The 16,646-nt window shown below is 43.8% G+C and overlaps 1 protein-coding gene across 1 annotated transcript; it reads right to left on the bottom strand.

Annotated features, from left to right (window-relative positions):
* Positions 1-2,047: 2,047 nt before the first annotated feature.
* Positions 2,048-16,273, bottom strand: RNF139 (ring finger protein 139). Its single transcript, XM_077271189.1, has 2 exons — positions 15,894-16,273; positions 2,048-3,925 (listed from the first exon to the last, which is right to left on the bottom strand). The coding sequence occupies exons 1-2, from the start codon at positions 16,057-16,059 to the stop codon at positions 2,118-2,120; spliced, it is 1,974 nt and encodes a 657-aa protein (XP_077127304.1). The 5' UTR covers positions 16,060-16,273; the 3' UTR covers positions 2,048-2,117.
* Between the last annotated feature and the right edge of the window lie 373 nt (positions 16,274-16,646).

Genomic DNA, 16,646 nt, shown 5'->3' with positions numbered 1-16,646 from the left:
ATTTCTGAGCTAAAACATTAGTATTGTTGATTCTAAATGATTATGAACTTGTTTTCTTTGCATTATTTGAGATCTGAAAGTACTGGGTTGTTTTGTTTTTTTAATTTTGACCAATTCTTTTCAGAAAGAAATACAAAATGTACTGCTTGGAAATTCGGAGACATGTTGTCAGACGTTTATAGCATCAAAGAACAATTTACATTTTACTCAAAAATATACCTATAAAGAGAAAAATCCGAGAAACTGAACATTTTGTTGTGGTCTCAATTTTTGCCAAAGCTGTATGACGGCATGTTTTTTTTTCTTCAGGACAAGATAGTTTTGTATGACAAGTAAGGACAAGAAGAAAAATTACAATGGCACCATTTTTCGTTCACTGTGCAGTAAAAATGTCCTAAAATTCTCATGTCGGTACATAATATCAAATTTATCGTATATACTCGTGTATAAGTAGTTTATCAGCACTTATCAGGGGTAAAACGCCCTCCCCTCGGCTTATACACGAGTCATTGTCCCAGAAGACAGCGGAGGAGGGGGAGCAGCAGGTCACAGGAGGCAGAAGCGGCTGTAACTGTACCCGCAGCTAAAGAGAAATGAATATTCACTGCGCTGGCAATGAATATTCATTTCTATCGCGCACAGTTACAGCTGCGCGATCAATAAAGTAATGAATATTCAACTCTCTCTACTCACATAGGCGTGGAGAGAGGTGAATATTCATTTCCTTAGTGAGCAGGGACACATGATTGCCTGGCTGCAGGCACCGGAAAAAGATGCTGCGGGGGCGTGCAGGGAAGGTAAGTGGGATTTTTTTTTTTTTTTTTTTAAATGCTTTTCTCATGAAGCCCATGCATGCAAGGATGGGAATGAGGAAACATGCATACTCGAGTCAGCAAGTTTTCCTAGTTTTTCGTGTCAAAATTAGGTGCCTCGGCTTATACACAATTATATACACAGTATATAGAATTTCTCTTTATATATTAAATGTTGCTACTTTTCCACTTCTGAGGTTGTGTGGAGCTTATTTTCTTTACAGCTATGACGTTAGTTTTAGATTTTGATACTTCTGACTTTTGACAGTGTCAATACCAAATAGGTTTGTTTTAATATTTTTGAAAGTTGAAGATTAAATATAAAATTTTGCATTGATTTCACTTTATTTTTTTATTATTTTTTTTAGGGACTTTTACTATAAACTGCAATACCACAGTAAATAGTAGAAATAATGTCCTGCACCCATAAGGTTGTTTCAGATCAATGAGACCGTTGCAGAACTTTCCGTAACAAAATCCTGCCCCGTGTGAAATGAGTTCTTTTAAGGCTATGTGCACATGTTCAGGATTTCTTGCAGAAAATTCCTGAGAAATACCTGAAATTTTCTGCAAGAAATCTGCATGCGTCTTTGCCGCGTTTTTTCCGGACATTTCCCAATGCATTTTATAGTGGGATATCGCAAAAAACCCGCAAAATTAAGTGAACATGCTGCGTTTTTTACCGCGATGCGTTTTTTTCGCGGAAAAAAAAAACGCATCATGTGCACAAAAATTGTGGAATTCATTCTAAATGATAGGATGCATATTGTATGTTTTTTTGTGGTTTTATAGTGGTTATCGCGAAAAATCAGAAACGTGTGCACACAGCCTAAGAGTCTTCTTAAAAAAAAAAAAATGCATAATTTAGATAACTAAGTGATGTAAAATAACGAACCTCCTCTACCACAATAAGGGACAGCTCAGTCGGCTTTTCTACATCGCTTATCTGATAATTGCACTTTCTGTACTGCCAAGGAAGCAATCCCTTATTACGATCTGTGCATGTGCAACACCATAAAAACTCCTTCAACAAGGCTGTCAAAGAAGCAATGGATGCAAAATCATTTTTTTTTTTATTTCATGTACAAGAATGTACACATTGTAATTAGGTCACAAAAGAGACCATGAGATATTTACAGTAGCACTTAGAGACGCTGATCGGTTCAGACCTTCAGGATTCGGATTGTGCTTTCAGAATAACACAACAAAAGAAAGAGGTTCCACAATCTTATATCCACCTTTCAATGTCTTATTAGTAGAGACACACAACAGCAGAGGAGAGAAAAATAAAACAATAAATTACGCTTAATCCCTCAGACTATCTGGATCTTGAGTAAACTCTTCGGCGGGGATGTAACTGTGCCGATCGGCCGTCCACTCTTCCTCCTCGTCTGCCGTGCTCTCGTCGTCACTTAGATGGTGGCCATCCAGCTCCCGCTCCGGTTCCCCGTCGGCAAGATCTTGCACCGCTTCTTCATTTGGCACGACCTGTCCATTGTTGTTGGAAAATGATGCAGCTTCTTTTGCATCGTCCTCGATGTAGACTTTTTGATGGCACATTGGACAAGTATCTTGGATGTACAACCACTTTCGAAGGCAGAGTGCGTGAAAGTAATGGTGGCAAGGCGTCACCCGAGCTGACGTGCGGAACTCCTGGTAGCAGATCGCGCATACGTCGTCAATCTCGCTGCTCTCGGACACTTGGACTTCTGGAAGTGAGTTGATCTTCTTAACGGCTGTCCTACGGTTGATAAACGTCTTCCACCCATTCTTGGCTTGTAAGTAGATATTGAAGTACGCGTGAAGACACATCATGCACGCTCGAATCTTGCTTCCCGACTCAAACATCATGGTGTAGGCTCCGTTGCCAAACATGATGACGCCAAATATGAACTCTATGATGCTGCCGGTAGAGCGGACATAGTACACGTAGTCGTCCAGCTTCTCCCACACTACACTGTAGTGCCCGTCGATCATAAATAACGTGTACACGGTCAAGGAAACGATGACTTTGAGACAAAGTTCAATGCAGAATGCCGTGACGGCAAATAACCAGGTGTTCAGGGTGTAGTAGTGCCACAAAACGCAACTAAGGAGGATTGGAAGCACAAAGAGGAATGCCGAGACCAAGAGCACTGGGAAATGCCTACGAAAAGAGGACACGTGGGAGGCACTGAGTGACATTAATACCGGGTCAGTCATTCCATGGATAAAATGTAAAATTGCTGTCAACAGAAGGCACATGTTCCGACAAAGGCGAATAAGTCTCTCTTCGGGCTTTAGTCCGCTCAAGCCAGTTTGTAGGGCTAAAATAAAGAACAGGACGGGAGCGACAAAGCCAAGACGTTTGTCTTCTTCTTCGGTGGAGCCGATGAAGGAAAGTATCCCAAGTCCGAGGTAATGTGCTATGGAAGAGATCACAGCGCTCATCCCCAAGACTGTTATTGTGGAGTCGCAGCCGCTGATTATAAGGTGGCAGACCAGTTGCCAGAAGTCATCCCACTGCATAAAGTAGGAGGCTTCTGTTTCGGCATCCATCAGTCTTAGCATGTAGACCATGAAAACAGCCCGGGTGGCTAGTCTAGTCAACCAAAACACTCTCATCACATCAGGGAAGTGGATTTTTTTCCATGCGTCCTCCAACATGATCTGCAGTCCGTAAACCTGATACATGTGCTTCAGCAGGAGGAAGGTGTATTTTGTGGAGTAGTAGAACCATTTGAAGCGAAGGGATAGGCAGATTGTAGTGTAGATGGCAAGTACGAGGCCAGAAATGATGACCAGCGTCTGCTGAACCTCGGCTGGAACTTCAATGATGGAGCCGATGGCAGGGACGAGCATATTCATAATGATGAAATTGGAGAATGTGCACTGGATCTCGAGCAAAGAGATTAATCCAATGCCGAAGAGGAGCTGGGAGCCAATCAGTGGCATCCAGAGGGAAGACCCGCTGGGAGGAAGGTCGACCAGTCCGTAAGGGGAATTCAAGTTCAGAGTAGTGTAGTAGTTGATCAACACTGAAGTTGCAGCAGATAAAAGGGCAATGCTGATGGCATAAAACTTGAAGAGTGCTCTCCGGGACAACACTAGCACTACGGCAGATGCCAGGATGCCTGAGGAAACACAAAGAGAAAGGAACAGGGAGGTTATTATATAGCGGTCGGGGGCACATTTTAGTAAAAACACAAACTATTAAGACAATGGTTCGTAATTCTACTAAAAAAAAAAAATCTGAGCTAATCAATTTCACCTAAATGACAAAACGACATTGTTATTTGGGGAATGTAAAATCACCCGAAGCCCAATAAACAGCGCATGTGTTGTTCACACTTTTGGTTTGAATCTGGTCTTTTTGTCTCAGAAAGCAGAATGTTGTTTAGGTTCCTTTCTATTTTCCCATGTGTAAGACTACAGTCATGACCGAAAGTGTTGGCAGCCTTGGAATTGTTACAGAAAATGACGTATTATTCTCAGAAAATTATTGCAGTTACACATGTTTTGTTATACACAGGTTTATTTTCTTTGTGTTCACTGGAACACCACAAAAAAAAAGGAGGAAAAAAGACAAATTGGACATAATTTCACATAGAACCCCCCAAAAAAATGGGCCGGACAAAATTGTTGGCACCCTCAACTTAATATTTGGTTGCACACCCTTTGAAATAACTGCAGTCACTTCCTATGACCATCAAGCTTCTTACATCTCTCAACTGGAGTTTGTCACCACTCTTCTTTTGCACACTGCTCCGGGTCTCATGTGAAGGCGCCTTCTCGCAACAGCAATTTATAGATCTCTCCACAGGTGTTTCATTGGATTTAGATCCAGACTTATTGCTGCCACTTCAGAACTCTCCAGCGCTTTGTTTCTATCCATTTCTGGGTGATTCTTGAGGTATGTTTGGGGTCATTGTCCTGCTGGAAGACCAATGACCTAGGACGCAAACCCAGTTTTCTGACACTGGGCACTACACTGCGACCCATAATCCTTTAGTAATCCTCAGATTTCATGATGCCTTGCACACAGTGACAGGCAGCAAAACCACTCCAAAACATCTTTGAGTCTCCACCATGTTTGACTGTAGGTACTGTGTTCTATTCTTTGTAGGTCACATTCTGTGTTCGGTAAACAGTAGAATGATGTGCTTTATGAAAAAGCTCTATCTTGGTGTCATTTGTCCACAAAACGTTTTCCCAGAAGGATTTTGGCTTACTCACGTACATTTTGTTAAACTGCAGTCAAGTTTTTTATGTCTGAGTCAGCAGTGGGGTCCTCCTGGGTCTCCTGCCATAGCATTTCATTTTATTCAAATGTCGACTGATAGTTGGCGCTGTCACTGATGCACCCTGAGCCTGCAGGACAGCTTGAATTTCTTTGGAACTTGATTAGGGCCTCTTATCCACCATCCTGCGTTGCAACCTTTCATCAATTATTCTCTGCCGTCCACGTCCAGGGAGATTAACTACAGTGCCATGGGTTGTAAACTTCTTGATTATGTTGTGTACTGTGGACAAAGGAACATCAAGATCTCTGGAGATGGACTTGTAACCTTGAGATTGTTGATATTTTTCGACAGTTCTCTTTCTCCATGCTTAGTGCGACACACACAGACACACAATGCAAAAAGATTGAGTCAACATCTCCTTTTTATCTGGTTTCAGGTGTGATTTTCATATTGCCCACACCTGTTACTTGCCACAGGCGAGTTTGAACGATCAACGCATGCTTGAAACAAAGCTTATCGCCCACAATTTTGGAAAGGTGCCAACAGTTTTGTCCTGCCCATTTTTGGGGTTTCCAAATTATTTCCATTTTGCCTTTTTTTCTTGTGGTGTTCCAATACACACAAAGGAAATAATATGTAGAACAAAACATGTGTAATTTTAATATTGTTCTGGGAAAAATACTTCATTTTCCAGAAAAAAAAATTAGAGGGTGCCAATCCATTCAGCCATGACTGTATGCTTCATTGTAGGATAGGTTCTCACGAGGGAATGAAAAATCATTTAAGACTTTCATCCAGAAAAGAGGATGATTTTTCTTACTTGCCACCCTTGTTTGTTTTTTACAGCATCAATTGTTAAAAAAAAGAAAAAAGGCTCATTGGCACTGCCACACTGAAAAGTATTGGTCCAAGTGCAATTTGTGTTTTGTTTTTTTTTTACGGACAGCATTAAGACCAATAATACGGTGGTGTGAGACATGTCGCTGTGTAGTCACAGCCAATTCTTGATGCTGTTTCCACAGCCAAAGTCACAAGTGGATCCTTAAGAAAGAAGTCTAACAGCATGTGAACGTTGTTTTTGGGAGGAGTCTTCTGAAGTAGGTAGAGACCAAAAATTGCTTGAAGAAAAATAAAATACGATTTAAAGACTCGTTTTTACTGTAAAACGACTTACTGTCCTTTCAGGGTTTTTCTTCTGCTTCAGGTTATGAAAATGGAGGCCTGATACATCATTTGCAATTTTTCATTTTTCAATGCCATTAATGCCATGCCTTTAGTTTATAAGGATCAATCCTGCTGATCGGTTCTCTTTAACCCCTTAATCCCATATGACGCACTATACTGTCGAGGTGGGGTGGGCCTTAATTCCCACCGATGGGATAGTACGTCATAGCGATCGGCCGTGCTCACGGGGGGGAGCACGGCCGATCACGGCCGGGTGTCAGCTGACTATCGCAGCTGACATCCGGCACTATGTGCCAGGAGCGGTCACGGACAGCCCCCGGCACATTAACCCCCGGCACAACGCGATCAAACATGATCGCAGAGTGCTGGCGGTACAGGGAAGCATCGCGCAGGGAGGGGGCTCCCTGGGTACTTCCCTGAGACGATCGGTACAAGGGAATGTACTCACCTTGTACCGAGCGTCTTCTCCCTGCAGTCCCCGGATCCAAAATGGCCGCGGGGCTGCATCCGGGTCCTGCAGGGAGTACTTCCGGGTCAGGAGCAGGCTGCAGCTCTGTAAGCCTGCAGCGATGAGTGAGAGTGCTATGCAAACTGTAAGATCGGCGATCTGTGATGTCCCCCCCTGGGACAAAGTAAAAAAGTTTAAAAAAAAGTTCCACATGTGTAAAAAAAGAAAAAAAAAAAATTCTAAATAAAGGAAAAAAAAAAATATTCCCATAAATACATTTCTTTATCTAAAAAAAACAAAAAAAAAATAAAAGTACACATATTTAGTATCGCCGCGTCCGTAACGACCCAACCTATAAAACAGTCCCACTAGTTAACCCCTTCAGTGAACACCGTAAGAAAAAAAAAAAAAGGAAGCCAAAAAACAACGCTTTATTATCATACCGCCAAACAAAAAGTGGAATAACACACGATCAAAAAGACGGATATAAATAACCATGGTACCGCTGAAAACGTCATCTTGTCCCGCAAAAAACGAGCCGTCACACAGCATCATAAGCAAAAAAATAAAAAAGTTATAGTCCTCAAAATAAAGCGATGCCAAAATAATTATTTTTTCTATAAAATAGCTTTTATCATATAAAAGCGCCAAAACATAAAAAAATGATATAAATGAGATATCGCTGTAATCGTACTGACCCGACGAATAAAACTGCTTTATCAATTTTACCAAACGCGGAATGGTATGAACGCCTCCCCCAAAAGAAATTCATGAATAGCTGGTTTTTGGTCATTCTGCCTCACAAAAATCGGAATAAAAAGTGATCAAAAACTGTCACGTGTCCGAAAATGTTACCAATAAAAACGTCAACCCGTCCCGCAAAAAACAAGACCTCACATGACTCTGTGGACCACAATATGGAAAAATTATAGGTCTCAAAATGTGGAGACGCAAAAACTTTTTTGCTATAAAAAAGCGTCTTTTAGTGTGTGACAGCTGCCAATCATAAAAATCCGATATAAAAAACGCTCTAAAAGTAAATCAAACCCACCTTCATCACCCCCTCAGGGAAAAATAATAAAATTAAAAAAATGTATTTATTTCCATTTTCCCATTAGGGCTAGGGTTAGGGCTAGGGTTGGAGCTAAAGTTAGGGTTAGGGTTGGGGCTAAAGTTAGGGTTGGGGCTAAAGTTAGGGTTAGGGTTGGGGCTAAAGTTAGGGTTTGGATTACATTTACAGTTGGGATTAGAATTAGGGGTGTGTCAGAGTTAGGGGTGTGGTTAGGGTTACCGTTGGGATTAGGGTTAGGGGTGTTGTTGGATTAGGGTTTCAGGTAGAATTGGGGAGTTTCCACTGTTCAGGCACATCAGGGGCTCTCCAAACGCGACATGGAGTCCGATCTCAATTCCAGCCAATTCTGCGTTGAAAAAGTAAAACAGTGCTCCTTCCCTTCCGAGCTCTTCCGTGCGCCCAAACAGGGGTTTACCCCAACATATGGGGTATCAGCGTACTCGGGAAAAATTGGACAACAATTTTTGGGGTCCAAGTTCTCTTTTTATCCTTGGGAAAATAAAAATTTGGGGGGCTAAAATCATTTTTGTGGGAAAAAAAGGATTTTTTTATTTTCACGGCTCTGCGTTGTAAACTGTAGTGAAACACTTGGGGGTTCAAAGTTCTCAAAACACATCTAGATAAGTTCCTTGGGAGGTCTAGTTTCCAATATGGGGTCACTTGTGGGGGGTTTCTACTGTTTGGGTACATCAGGGGCTCTGCAAATGCAATGTGACGCCTGCAGACCAATCCATCTAAGTCTGCTTTCCAAATGGCGCTCCTTCCCTTCCGAGCTCTGCCATGCGCCCAAACAGTGGTTCCCCCCACATATGGGGCATCAGCGTACTCAGGACAAATTGGACAACAACTTTTGGGGTCCAATTTATCCTGTTACCCTTGTGAAATTACAAAACTGGGGGCTAAAAAATCATTTTTGTGAAAAAAAAAAAATTATTTTCACGGTTCTGCGTTATAAACTGTAGTGAAACACTTGGGGGTTCAAAGCTCTCAAAACACATCTAGATAAGTTCCTTAGGGGGTCTACTTTCCACAATGGTGTCACTTGTGGGGGGTTTTAATGTTTAGGCACATCAGGGGCTCTCCAAACGCAACATGACGTCCCATCTTAATTCCAGTCAATTTTGCATTGAAAAGTAAAATGGCGCTCCTTCACTTCCGAGCTCTGCTATGCGCCCAAACAGTGGTTTACCCCCACATATGGGGTATCGTTGTACTCAGGTCAAATTGCACAACAACTTTTGTGGTCTACTTTCTTCTCTTACCCCTAGGAAAATAAAAAATTGGTGGCGAAAAGATCATTTTTGTGAAAAAATATGATTTTTTATTTTTACGGCTCTGCACTATAAACTTCTGTGAAGCACTTGTTGGGTCAAAGTGCTCACCACACATCTAGATAAGTTCCTTAAGGGGTTTACTTTCCAAAATGGTGTCACTTGTGGGGGGTTTCAATGTTTAGGCACATCAGGGGCTCTCCAAACGCAACATGGCGTCCCATCTCAATTCCAGTCAATTTTGCATTGAAAAGTCAAATGGCGCTCCTTCCCTTCTGAGCTCTGCCCTGCGCCCAAACAATGGTTTACACCCACATATAGAGTATCGGCGTACTCAGGACAAATTGCACAACAACTTTGGGGGTCCATTTTCTCCTGTTACCCTTGGTAAAATAAAACAAATTGGAGCTGAAATAAATTTTGTGTGAAAAAAAGTTAAATGTTCATTTTTATTTAAACATTCCAAAAATTCCTGTGAAACACCTGAAGGGTTAATAAACTTCTTGAATGTGGTTTTGAGCACCTCGAGGGGTGCAGTTTTTAGAATGGTGTCACACTTGGTTATTTTCTATCATATAGACCCCTCAAAATCAGGGTGGATTGATTTAAATCACGCCGATTTAAATCATGATTTAAATCACGATTTAAATCAAAAGATTTTTTTCTATTTAAATCGGATCGATTTAAATCATGATTTTAATCATGATTTAAATCACTGATTTAAATCAAAAGGTTTTTTTTAATATAAATCACGATTAAAATGAGAAGTGAGAGCAGTGCGCATGTGCGCCCATAGTTACACGGACGAAACTAGGGGCAACGATCTAACGCCAGGGTGAGGGGGGGACCCCAAAGTAAGTAAAAATCTTTTTTGTTTTACTATATGGCAATAGGTAGGTGTTTAAAAGCAGCATGTCTTAATTGTATAAACTATTAATAGCCTCCACATTTTGTTCATACTGCCCCTTTAATTCCACACTTCTAGCTTGGTTTCACTTTTGGTTTAGTTTCTTTTTCCATTCAGTTGACATGCCCAAACTTGTTGGATAGTCAGCATCCTACAGAAACCTCTGGAAGAGCATGGCATTGTGAATGTTACACATATACAGCCTTTATTCTACTGAGTTAAACAACTCAGCTTTATCTCATGATGGAAGAACCTTTGGATGGTAAAATATTTTCCTCAAAAAGCAGTTTATTGAAAAAAATCCGATTTAAATCAAAAAAATCCGATTTAAATAAAAAAAATCCGATTTTTTTGATTTTTTTAAAAAAACATTGATTTTTATCCACCCTGCTCAAAATGACTTCAAATGAGATGTGGTCCCTAAAAAAAAAAATGGTGTTGTAAAATGAGAAATTGCTGGTCAACTTTTAACCCTTATAACTACCTAACAAAAAAAAAATTTTGGTTCCAAAATTGTGCTGATGTAAAGTAGACATGTGGGAAATGTTACTTATTAAGTATTTTGCGTGACATATTTCTGTGATTTAAGGGCATAAAAATTCAAAGTTGGAAAATTGCGAAATTTTCAAAATTTTCGCCAAATTTCCGTTTTTTTCTCAAATAAACGCAAGTTATATCGAATAAATTTTACCACTAACATGAAGTACAATGTGTCACGAGAAAACAATGTCAGAATCGCCAAGATCCGTTGAAGCGTTCCAGAGTTATAACCTCATAAAGGGACAGTGGTCAGAATTGTAAAAATTGGCCCGGTCATTAACGTGCAAACCACCCTCGAGGCTTAAGGGGTTAAAAAAAAAAAGTAATTTCCTAAAAAAAAAAACCTAATCGAAGTGGTTTACAGCTGGAAAACCCGTTTCTTGACTGCCTCAACAAACTCCTTTACCCAAAAAATGACGAAAAAAAATGCAGAAAACCTGTGTGTAGCCAGCCTTGCCTTTCCTTTACAGCTTTGGTTAGTGTTTTTATTCTGGTGGAAATAAAAACACACAAAATCTCAATCCTATTTTTTTATTGATGATTTAGTGTTTATAGGTGTTTTTTTTGTGATCGAGAACCTCATAGAAAAATGCATGGAAAAAAAATGGCACATGTAGAGCATGCTCCAATCGAAGAAAAAAAAAAATCAAACAAGAACTCCAAAAATGCACCAAAGTAAAAGGGCGCACCGACTGTAGTGTTTCATATTGTCATTTATAAAATGAAGTCACCAACATTACAATAAAATGATGGGTTCAGCCATGATGCCAGAGATACACAAAAGCGTCAGACCCCCCCTATCTATCGAGGGCTCCTTTATGGAAGGGAAGTATTACACAGATGTAAGCGCTTACTAAAAGTCTAAGAAATGAAGAATTCTATATAACCTGTCATCTTCCCCGCGTTCATTATAAATGGTCACCTTTTGGTTTCTGGTTTACATCACTGACTGCTTGCAGTGGTCGTGTGCAGATTGTCTGCAGCGGTCACATGCTGCTGTGATGTCACTAGGGACCAGTGACAGGCGAAGCCTTGTCAGCACTGGAATTTCGGGAATTAAAGTTGAACAAAGGCTGTTCTGTAGCCATTACTATTTTTTTTTGGTTTTTATCTCTTTGCTCAATCCCTTTAAATAAAAAGTCCACGTGAAGCTAGGTCTCACGAGTCACCGGTGTAATGACCGACATACTGGGAAGCCATTCTCCACTGTCTGGATCTGTGCCTGTGAAGGTGGAGGTCCGGTTACTTGGCATGAAACGCATCTTAATAATTGATATCAGCCATGTTTTTGGCATAATAAAAGGGGAAGAATCACTAAACAAATACAGAGGCGGGGGAGGGGAATGCAGATATGGGAAATTTGCATAAAGAGGATGCTAATAAACAGAGTATTCCAGGAGCCAGGGGCAGAGTACAGACTGCCTAAGAGGTCTCCTTTCTGTCAATAGCTTCCATCAGCGGGAGAGGAGTTGGGGGAGGAAGGCTGCATGTTCCTGCACATTATATGAGGGGATATTGGGGATTATAGAACAGGTAATTGCTAACATACAAGCTCAGGTTCAGCAAAGGTGATGGCTCAGAACATGTCCTATGTCAAAGTGCAAAGGACTAAGAGATAGTACGGAGATCGATCATACCGATAGGTTCCAGGAGAAAGTCATTATCTCCTAATAGGAGCCATGTCCGGCAGGGTGTGACAGCTCCTGTCAGTAATTTGGTTGCTCCACGTTAACAGAGCAGCTTTTTTTCCGGGCTGCGCTGTCAACAGGGTTTAACTGCTGGCGTTATGCGGATTGACTACTGGCTCTGCGCAGTTAGGTAGCAGGGAGCTGGCTGTCAATCAGCACGACATCAGCCAGTCACAACCAGTCAACAGGACAGAGCATAAGAGAAGCCGCTGCTGTTAACATGATGTCAGTAGAAGCAGTAGAATCGCCGGAAGGAGCGGTCTGTGTAGGCAGAGATTGGCACCGGCCAGAACAGGCAGGTAGTTAGCAGCTACCATCCTGTTAGTTCTTAGGTTCATAGTAAAACAAAAACTAAATATAAACCATCCAGGATAACCCCTTCTTTAGGAAACCATAAACAATGCAGTCTCCTTGTGTGACATTCGCTGTGCCTTCACACCAGATGTAGTTATAATGGGACAGAACTTGGTATATAAATTGTGATGCCACAGGGAAGACACGCGGCAAGGTCACAGCACACATCCTAATAATAATGCCTGGGCTGATTGGTCGGGAACATGGCGTCAGTCCAACTGCATCTGGGCGAGACATTAGATGGGGAGTTTAGTCATCTGTTGGATCACAAGACACGTCCCGGGGTGATACCGGCAGTGTAAATGTCAGCATCTGCAGGGCAGAGAGACATGGGAGGACTCCAAAAGAGGACCTGCTGCGTTACCAGTGACACTGCACTAAACGTAAGAGGGGGCAACACGGACTGCAACCCCCAACGTGGCCGCTATGGAAAGCATAGAAAAAAAATACTTTGTTAGCATATACATCCAGAAGGGGATTTCCATTTAGTATTTTCAAGCCGCTTCTGTCACTTATACACTTCAATAGCAATTGAGGACAGCATTTAAAGGGTTAAACTGCCGACACTGGGCAAAACTCCGCTGCCTGCAGTCGCAGCTGTGTATTACATCCAGACTTCAGTACCCAGGACGTCATCATGACAGATACCTTGATACCTGTAAACCGATGTCTTATTCAAGAAAAATCCATATACTGCTGAATATGTAAATGAGCTGTTAAGATCTATAGGCCGGACATTGATCTCCCCAAGATTTTGACTCCAGAGCTTATTTTAAATTGAGGGAGTCATTACCAGTGAGGCATGTAATGACTGATAGTCTCACAGCAGAGCTGTGTGTGAATATACCTAACAGTACAGCAGAGCTGAGCTTCATCTCATTAGAAACACACCTGTAGTTGTTCTCAGTCCTTAAGCTTCACAGACAGCGAGTGTGGGGAGGAAAAGGACAGAGCAGAGCTGACAGCACTGAGACATGACAACCGCACGTTTGCACAGAGACAAGGTTCAACTCTGCTGTACTGTGATGGTTATAATCAGGCACAGCTCTGCAGCACAGCTACCAGCACTCAGAGGAGAAATGCTGCTGCAAATGTTTGTGATCAAAGTTCACTGCTGCTGTTCTGTGTCAGATCTCACTGCTGAGCTGTGTGATCAGGAGAGCAGACTGTCAGCCGTTACATGTCTCACTGCTAATGCAGCCTATCATGTCAAATAAGCCATGAAGACAGATTCACAGGGAAATCTATGTCCAACCCAGAGATCTTAACAGCTCATTTACATATTAAGAAAACTGTGGATTTCTCTGGAATAAGAAATCGGATCGCAGATATGAAGGTGTCATTTACGGTATATCACCTTCCTGTGACCTACCTGCCCATATAGACAACTCAGGAGGCGTGATCCTACTGACACATTCCCTATAAAGTCAATGGGATCAGTGCCCGCGTGACTAATTTTATGACCCATTTTATGACCCATGATGTCAGTGCAGCCAATAACTTTTTTCTTCAGACGTTTTGTGTTAGTATCTCTTCTGTGGGATCAGACCAGGTGACAACCTTCACTCCAAAAGGGCATTAAAATGGTATTCCCATTTCCAAGATGCTATCTCAACGTGTAGCAGGTGTAATAATATTAGCAAATAATGCCTCCAATTAGAAATGTAGTATAGTTCTTCAGATGTGCTATGTTGCTTACCCAATCTGCAGGGCATTGCAGCAGCTTAGGCATCCATGGTTATGACCACCAACAACTAACTGTCAATATATGAGTGTTTGCAACAATGGATACCTAAGCTACTGCCCTGCAACATAGCCAACCAGGAAAACTATACATTTCTAACTGGAGGCATTTGCTAATATTATTACACCTACTACATACTGGGGTAGCAGGAAGTGCCGTCACTGTCTTACAAGGTGCCAGTGATGGCGGACCTCCCTGATTTCTGTACAGAGGACCAGCACACAGCAGTGCACCCCCTGGCACCATGAGCAGGTGGCCATATTGGTTGTCACTGTCTGACAAGGTGACAGTGATGGCGGCTATCACTGCTGTCCCCGACTTCTGTACAGAGGGTCAGCACAGAGCCCCCCAGTCACACAGAAGTGCACCCCCCAGGAACCATGTGCAGGCGGCCATATTGCTTGTCACCATCATACAAGGTGCAACTGATGGCCCTCCTGCATTCCCTGACTTCTGTACAGAGGGTCAGCACACAGCCCCCCCAACGACAGTGCGCCCCCCAGTCACTATGGACAGGCGACCATATTGGTGGTCACCACCCTACAAGGTGCCAGTGATGGCTGCCCTCCCTGAGTTCTGTACAGAGGGCCGGCACTGAGCCCCCCAGTCACGCAGCAGTGCACCCCCCCAGGCACCATGGACAGGCGGCCATATTGGTTGTCACCACCCTACAAGGTGCCAGTGATGGCTGCCCTCCCTGAGTTCTGTACAGAGGACCAGCACACAGCCCCCCAGTCACACAGCAGTGCACCCCCGGACACCATGGACAGGCGGCCATATTGGCGGTCACCACCCTACAAGGTGCCAGTGATGGCTGCCCTCCCTGAGTTCTGTACAGAGGGCCGGCACTGAGCCCCCCAGTCACGCAGCAGTGCACCCCCCTGGGCACCATGGACAGGCGGCCATATTGGTTGTCACCACCCTACAAGGTGCCAGTGATGGCTGCCCTCCCTGAGTTCTGTACAGAGGACCAGCACACAGCCCCCAGTCACACAGCAGTGCACCCCCGGGCACCATGGGCAGGCGGCCATATTGGCGGTCACCACCCTACAAGGTGCCAGTGATGGCTGCCCTCCCTGAGCTCTGTACAGAGGACCAGCACACAGCCCCAGTCACACAGCAGTGCACCCCCGGGCACCATGGACAGGCGGCCATATTGGCGGTCACCACCCTACAAGGTGCCAGTGATGGCTGCCCTCCCTGAGTTCTGTACAGAGGAGCAGCACACAGCCCCAGTCACACAGCAGTGCACCCCCGGGCAGGCGGCCATATTGGCGGTCACCACCCTACAAGGTGCCAGTGATGGCTGCCCTCCCTGAGTTCTGTACAGAGGAGCAGCACACAGCCCCAGTCACACAGCAGTGCACCCCCGGGCACCATGGACAGGCGGCCATATTGGCGGTCACCACCCTACAAGGTGCCAGTGATGGCTGCCCTCCCTGAGTTCTGTACAGAGGAGCAGCACACAGCCCCCAGTCACACAGCAGTGCACCCCCGGGCAGGCGGCCATATTGGCGGTCACCACCCTACAAGGTGCCAGTGATGGCTGCCCTCCCTGAGTTCTGTACAGAGGAGCAGCACACAGCCCCCAGTCACACAGCAGTGCACCCCCGGGCAGGCGGCCATATTGGCGGTCAGCGGACACTCACCCAGCAGTCGGAGCAGCACCTGAACCAGGAGGGACACGATTCCGGCCGAGAAGTCGCAGGAACAGTTCAGGATGGCGTCAATGATGAACACAGGCGGAACCCGCAGGGCCACATCCAGCACGGCCCTGACCCGCTGCCCCACCGCTAGTAACTGAGGCGCGGCCATTGCTCTGTGACTGCCGCCCCTGCAGGAGGCTGCCGGGGGCCGCGGGGTCTCCTCGGCGGGTGAAGAACACCCCCGCTTCCCCGGGGCTACTTGCCGCCGTTGCCGGTGTATTCCGACACTAAACCCATGCTCCCCGCACCTGCCAAACGGCAGCTGCTGCGTCACAGGCCGCCCGCGACGCGCCCTGACGTAACGCGTCACCACCGCGCATGCGCGCATCGACAAGCCTTTCCTTTACTTTTTTTTTTTTTCAATGTAACTTTATTAACACAAACAGTCACCGTCTTTTCCTTACACAGCTTTATTATTAACATTTACATATACGAGAGAGGAGAGACACCCATGGGAGCAGTCGTTTTTTTTTTTTTGTTTGTTTTTTTAACCCCATGCTTTTTTTTTTTCATTTTTGTGTTTTATCATCTTTTTTATTTCTCCGGCAACATCGCCGTACGAGGGGCAACTTGTAGTTTTCAATGGCTCCATTCATTTTACAATATAATGTACGAAAATCTCAAAAGTGAGGTGAAATAGTGAAAAAAATGTAATTCCCACTTTGTTTTCAATTTTAGTTTTTACGGCTTCCAGTC

This window comes from Ranitomeya variabilis, chromosome 6 (genome assembly GCF_051348905.1).
Source record: "Ranitomeya variabilis isolate aRanVar5 chromosome 6, aRanVar5.hap1, whole genome shotgun sequence".
Taxonomy (NCBI): domain Eukaryota; kingdom Metazoa; phylum Chordata; class Amphibia; order Anura; family Dendrobatidae; genus Ranitomeya; species Ranitomeya variabilis.
This window is presented reverse-complemented; position numbering and strand designations above follow the sequence as displayed.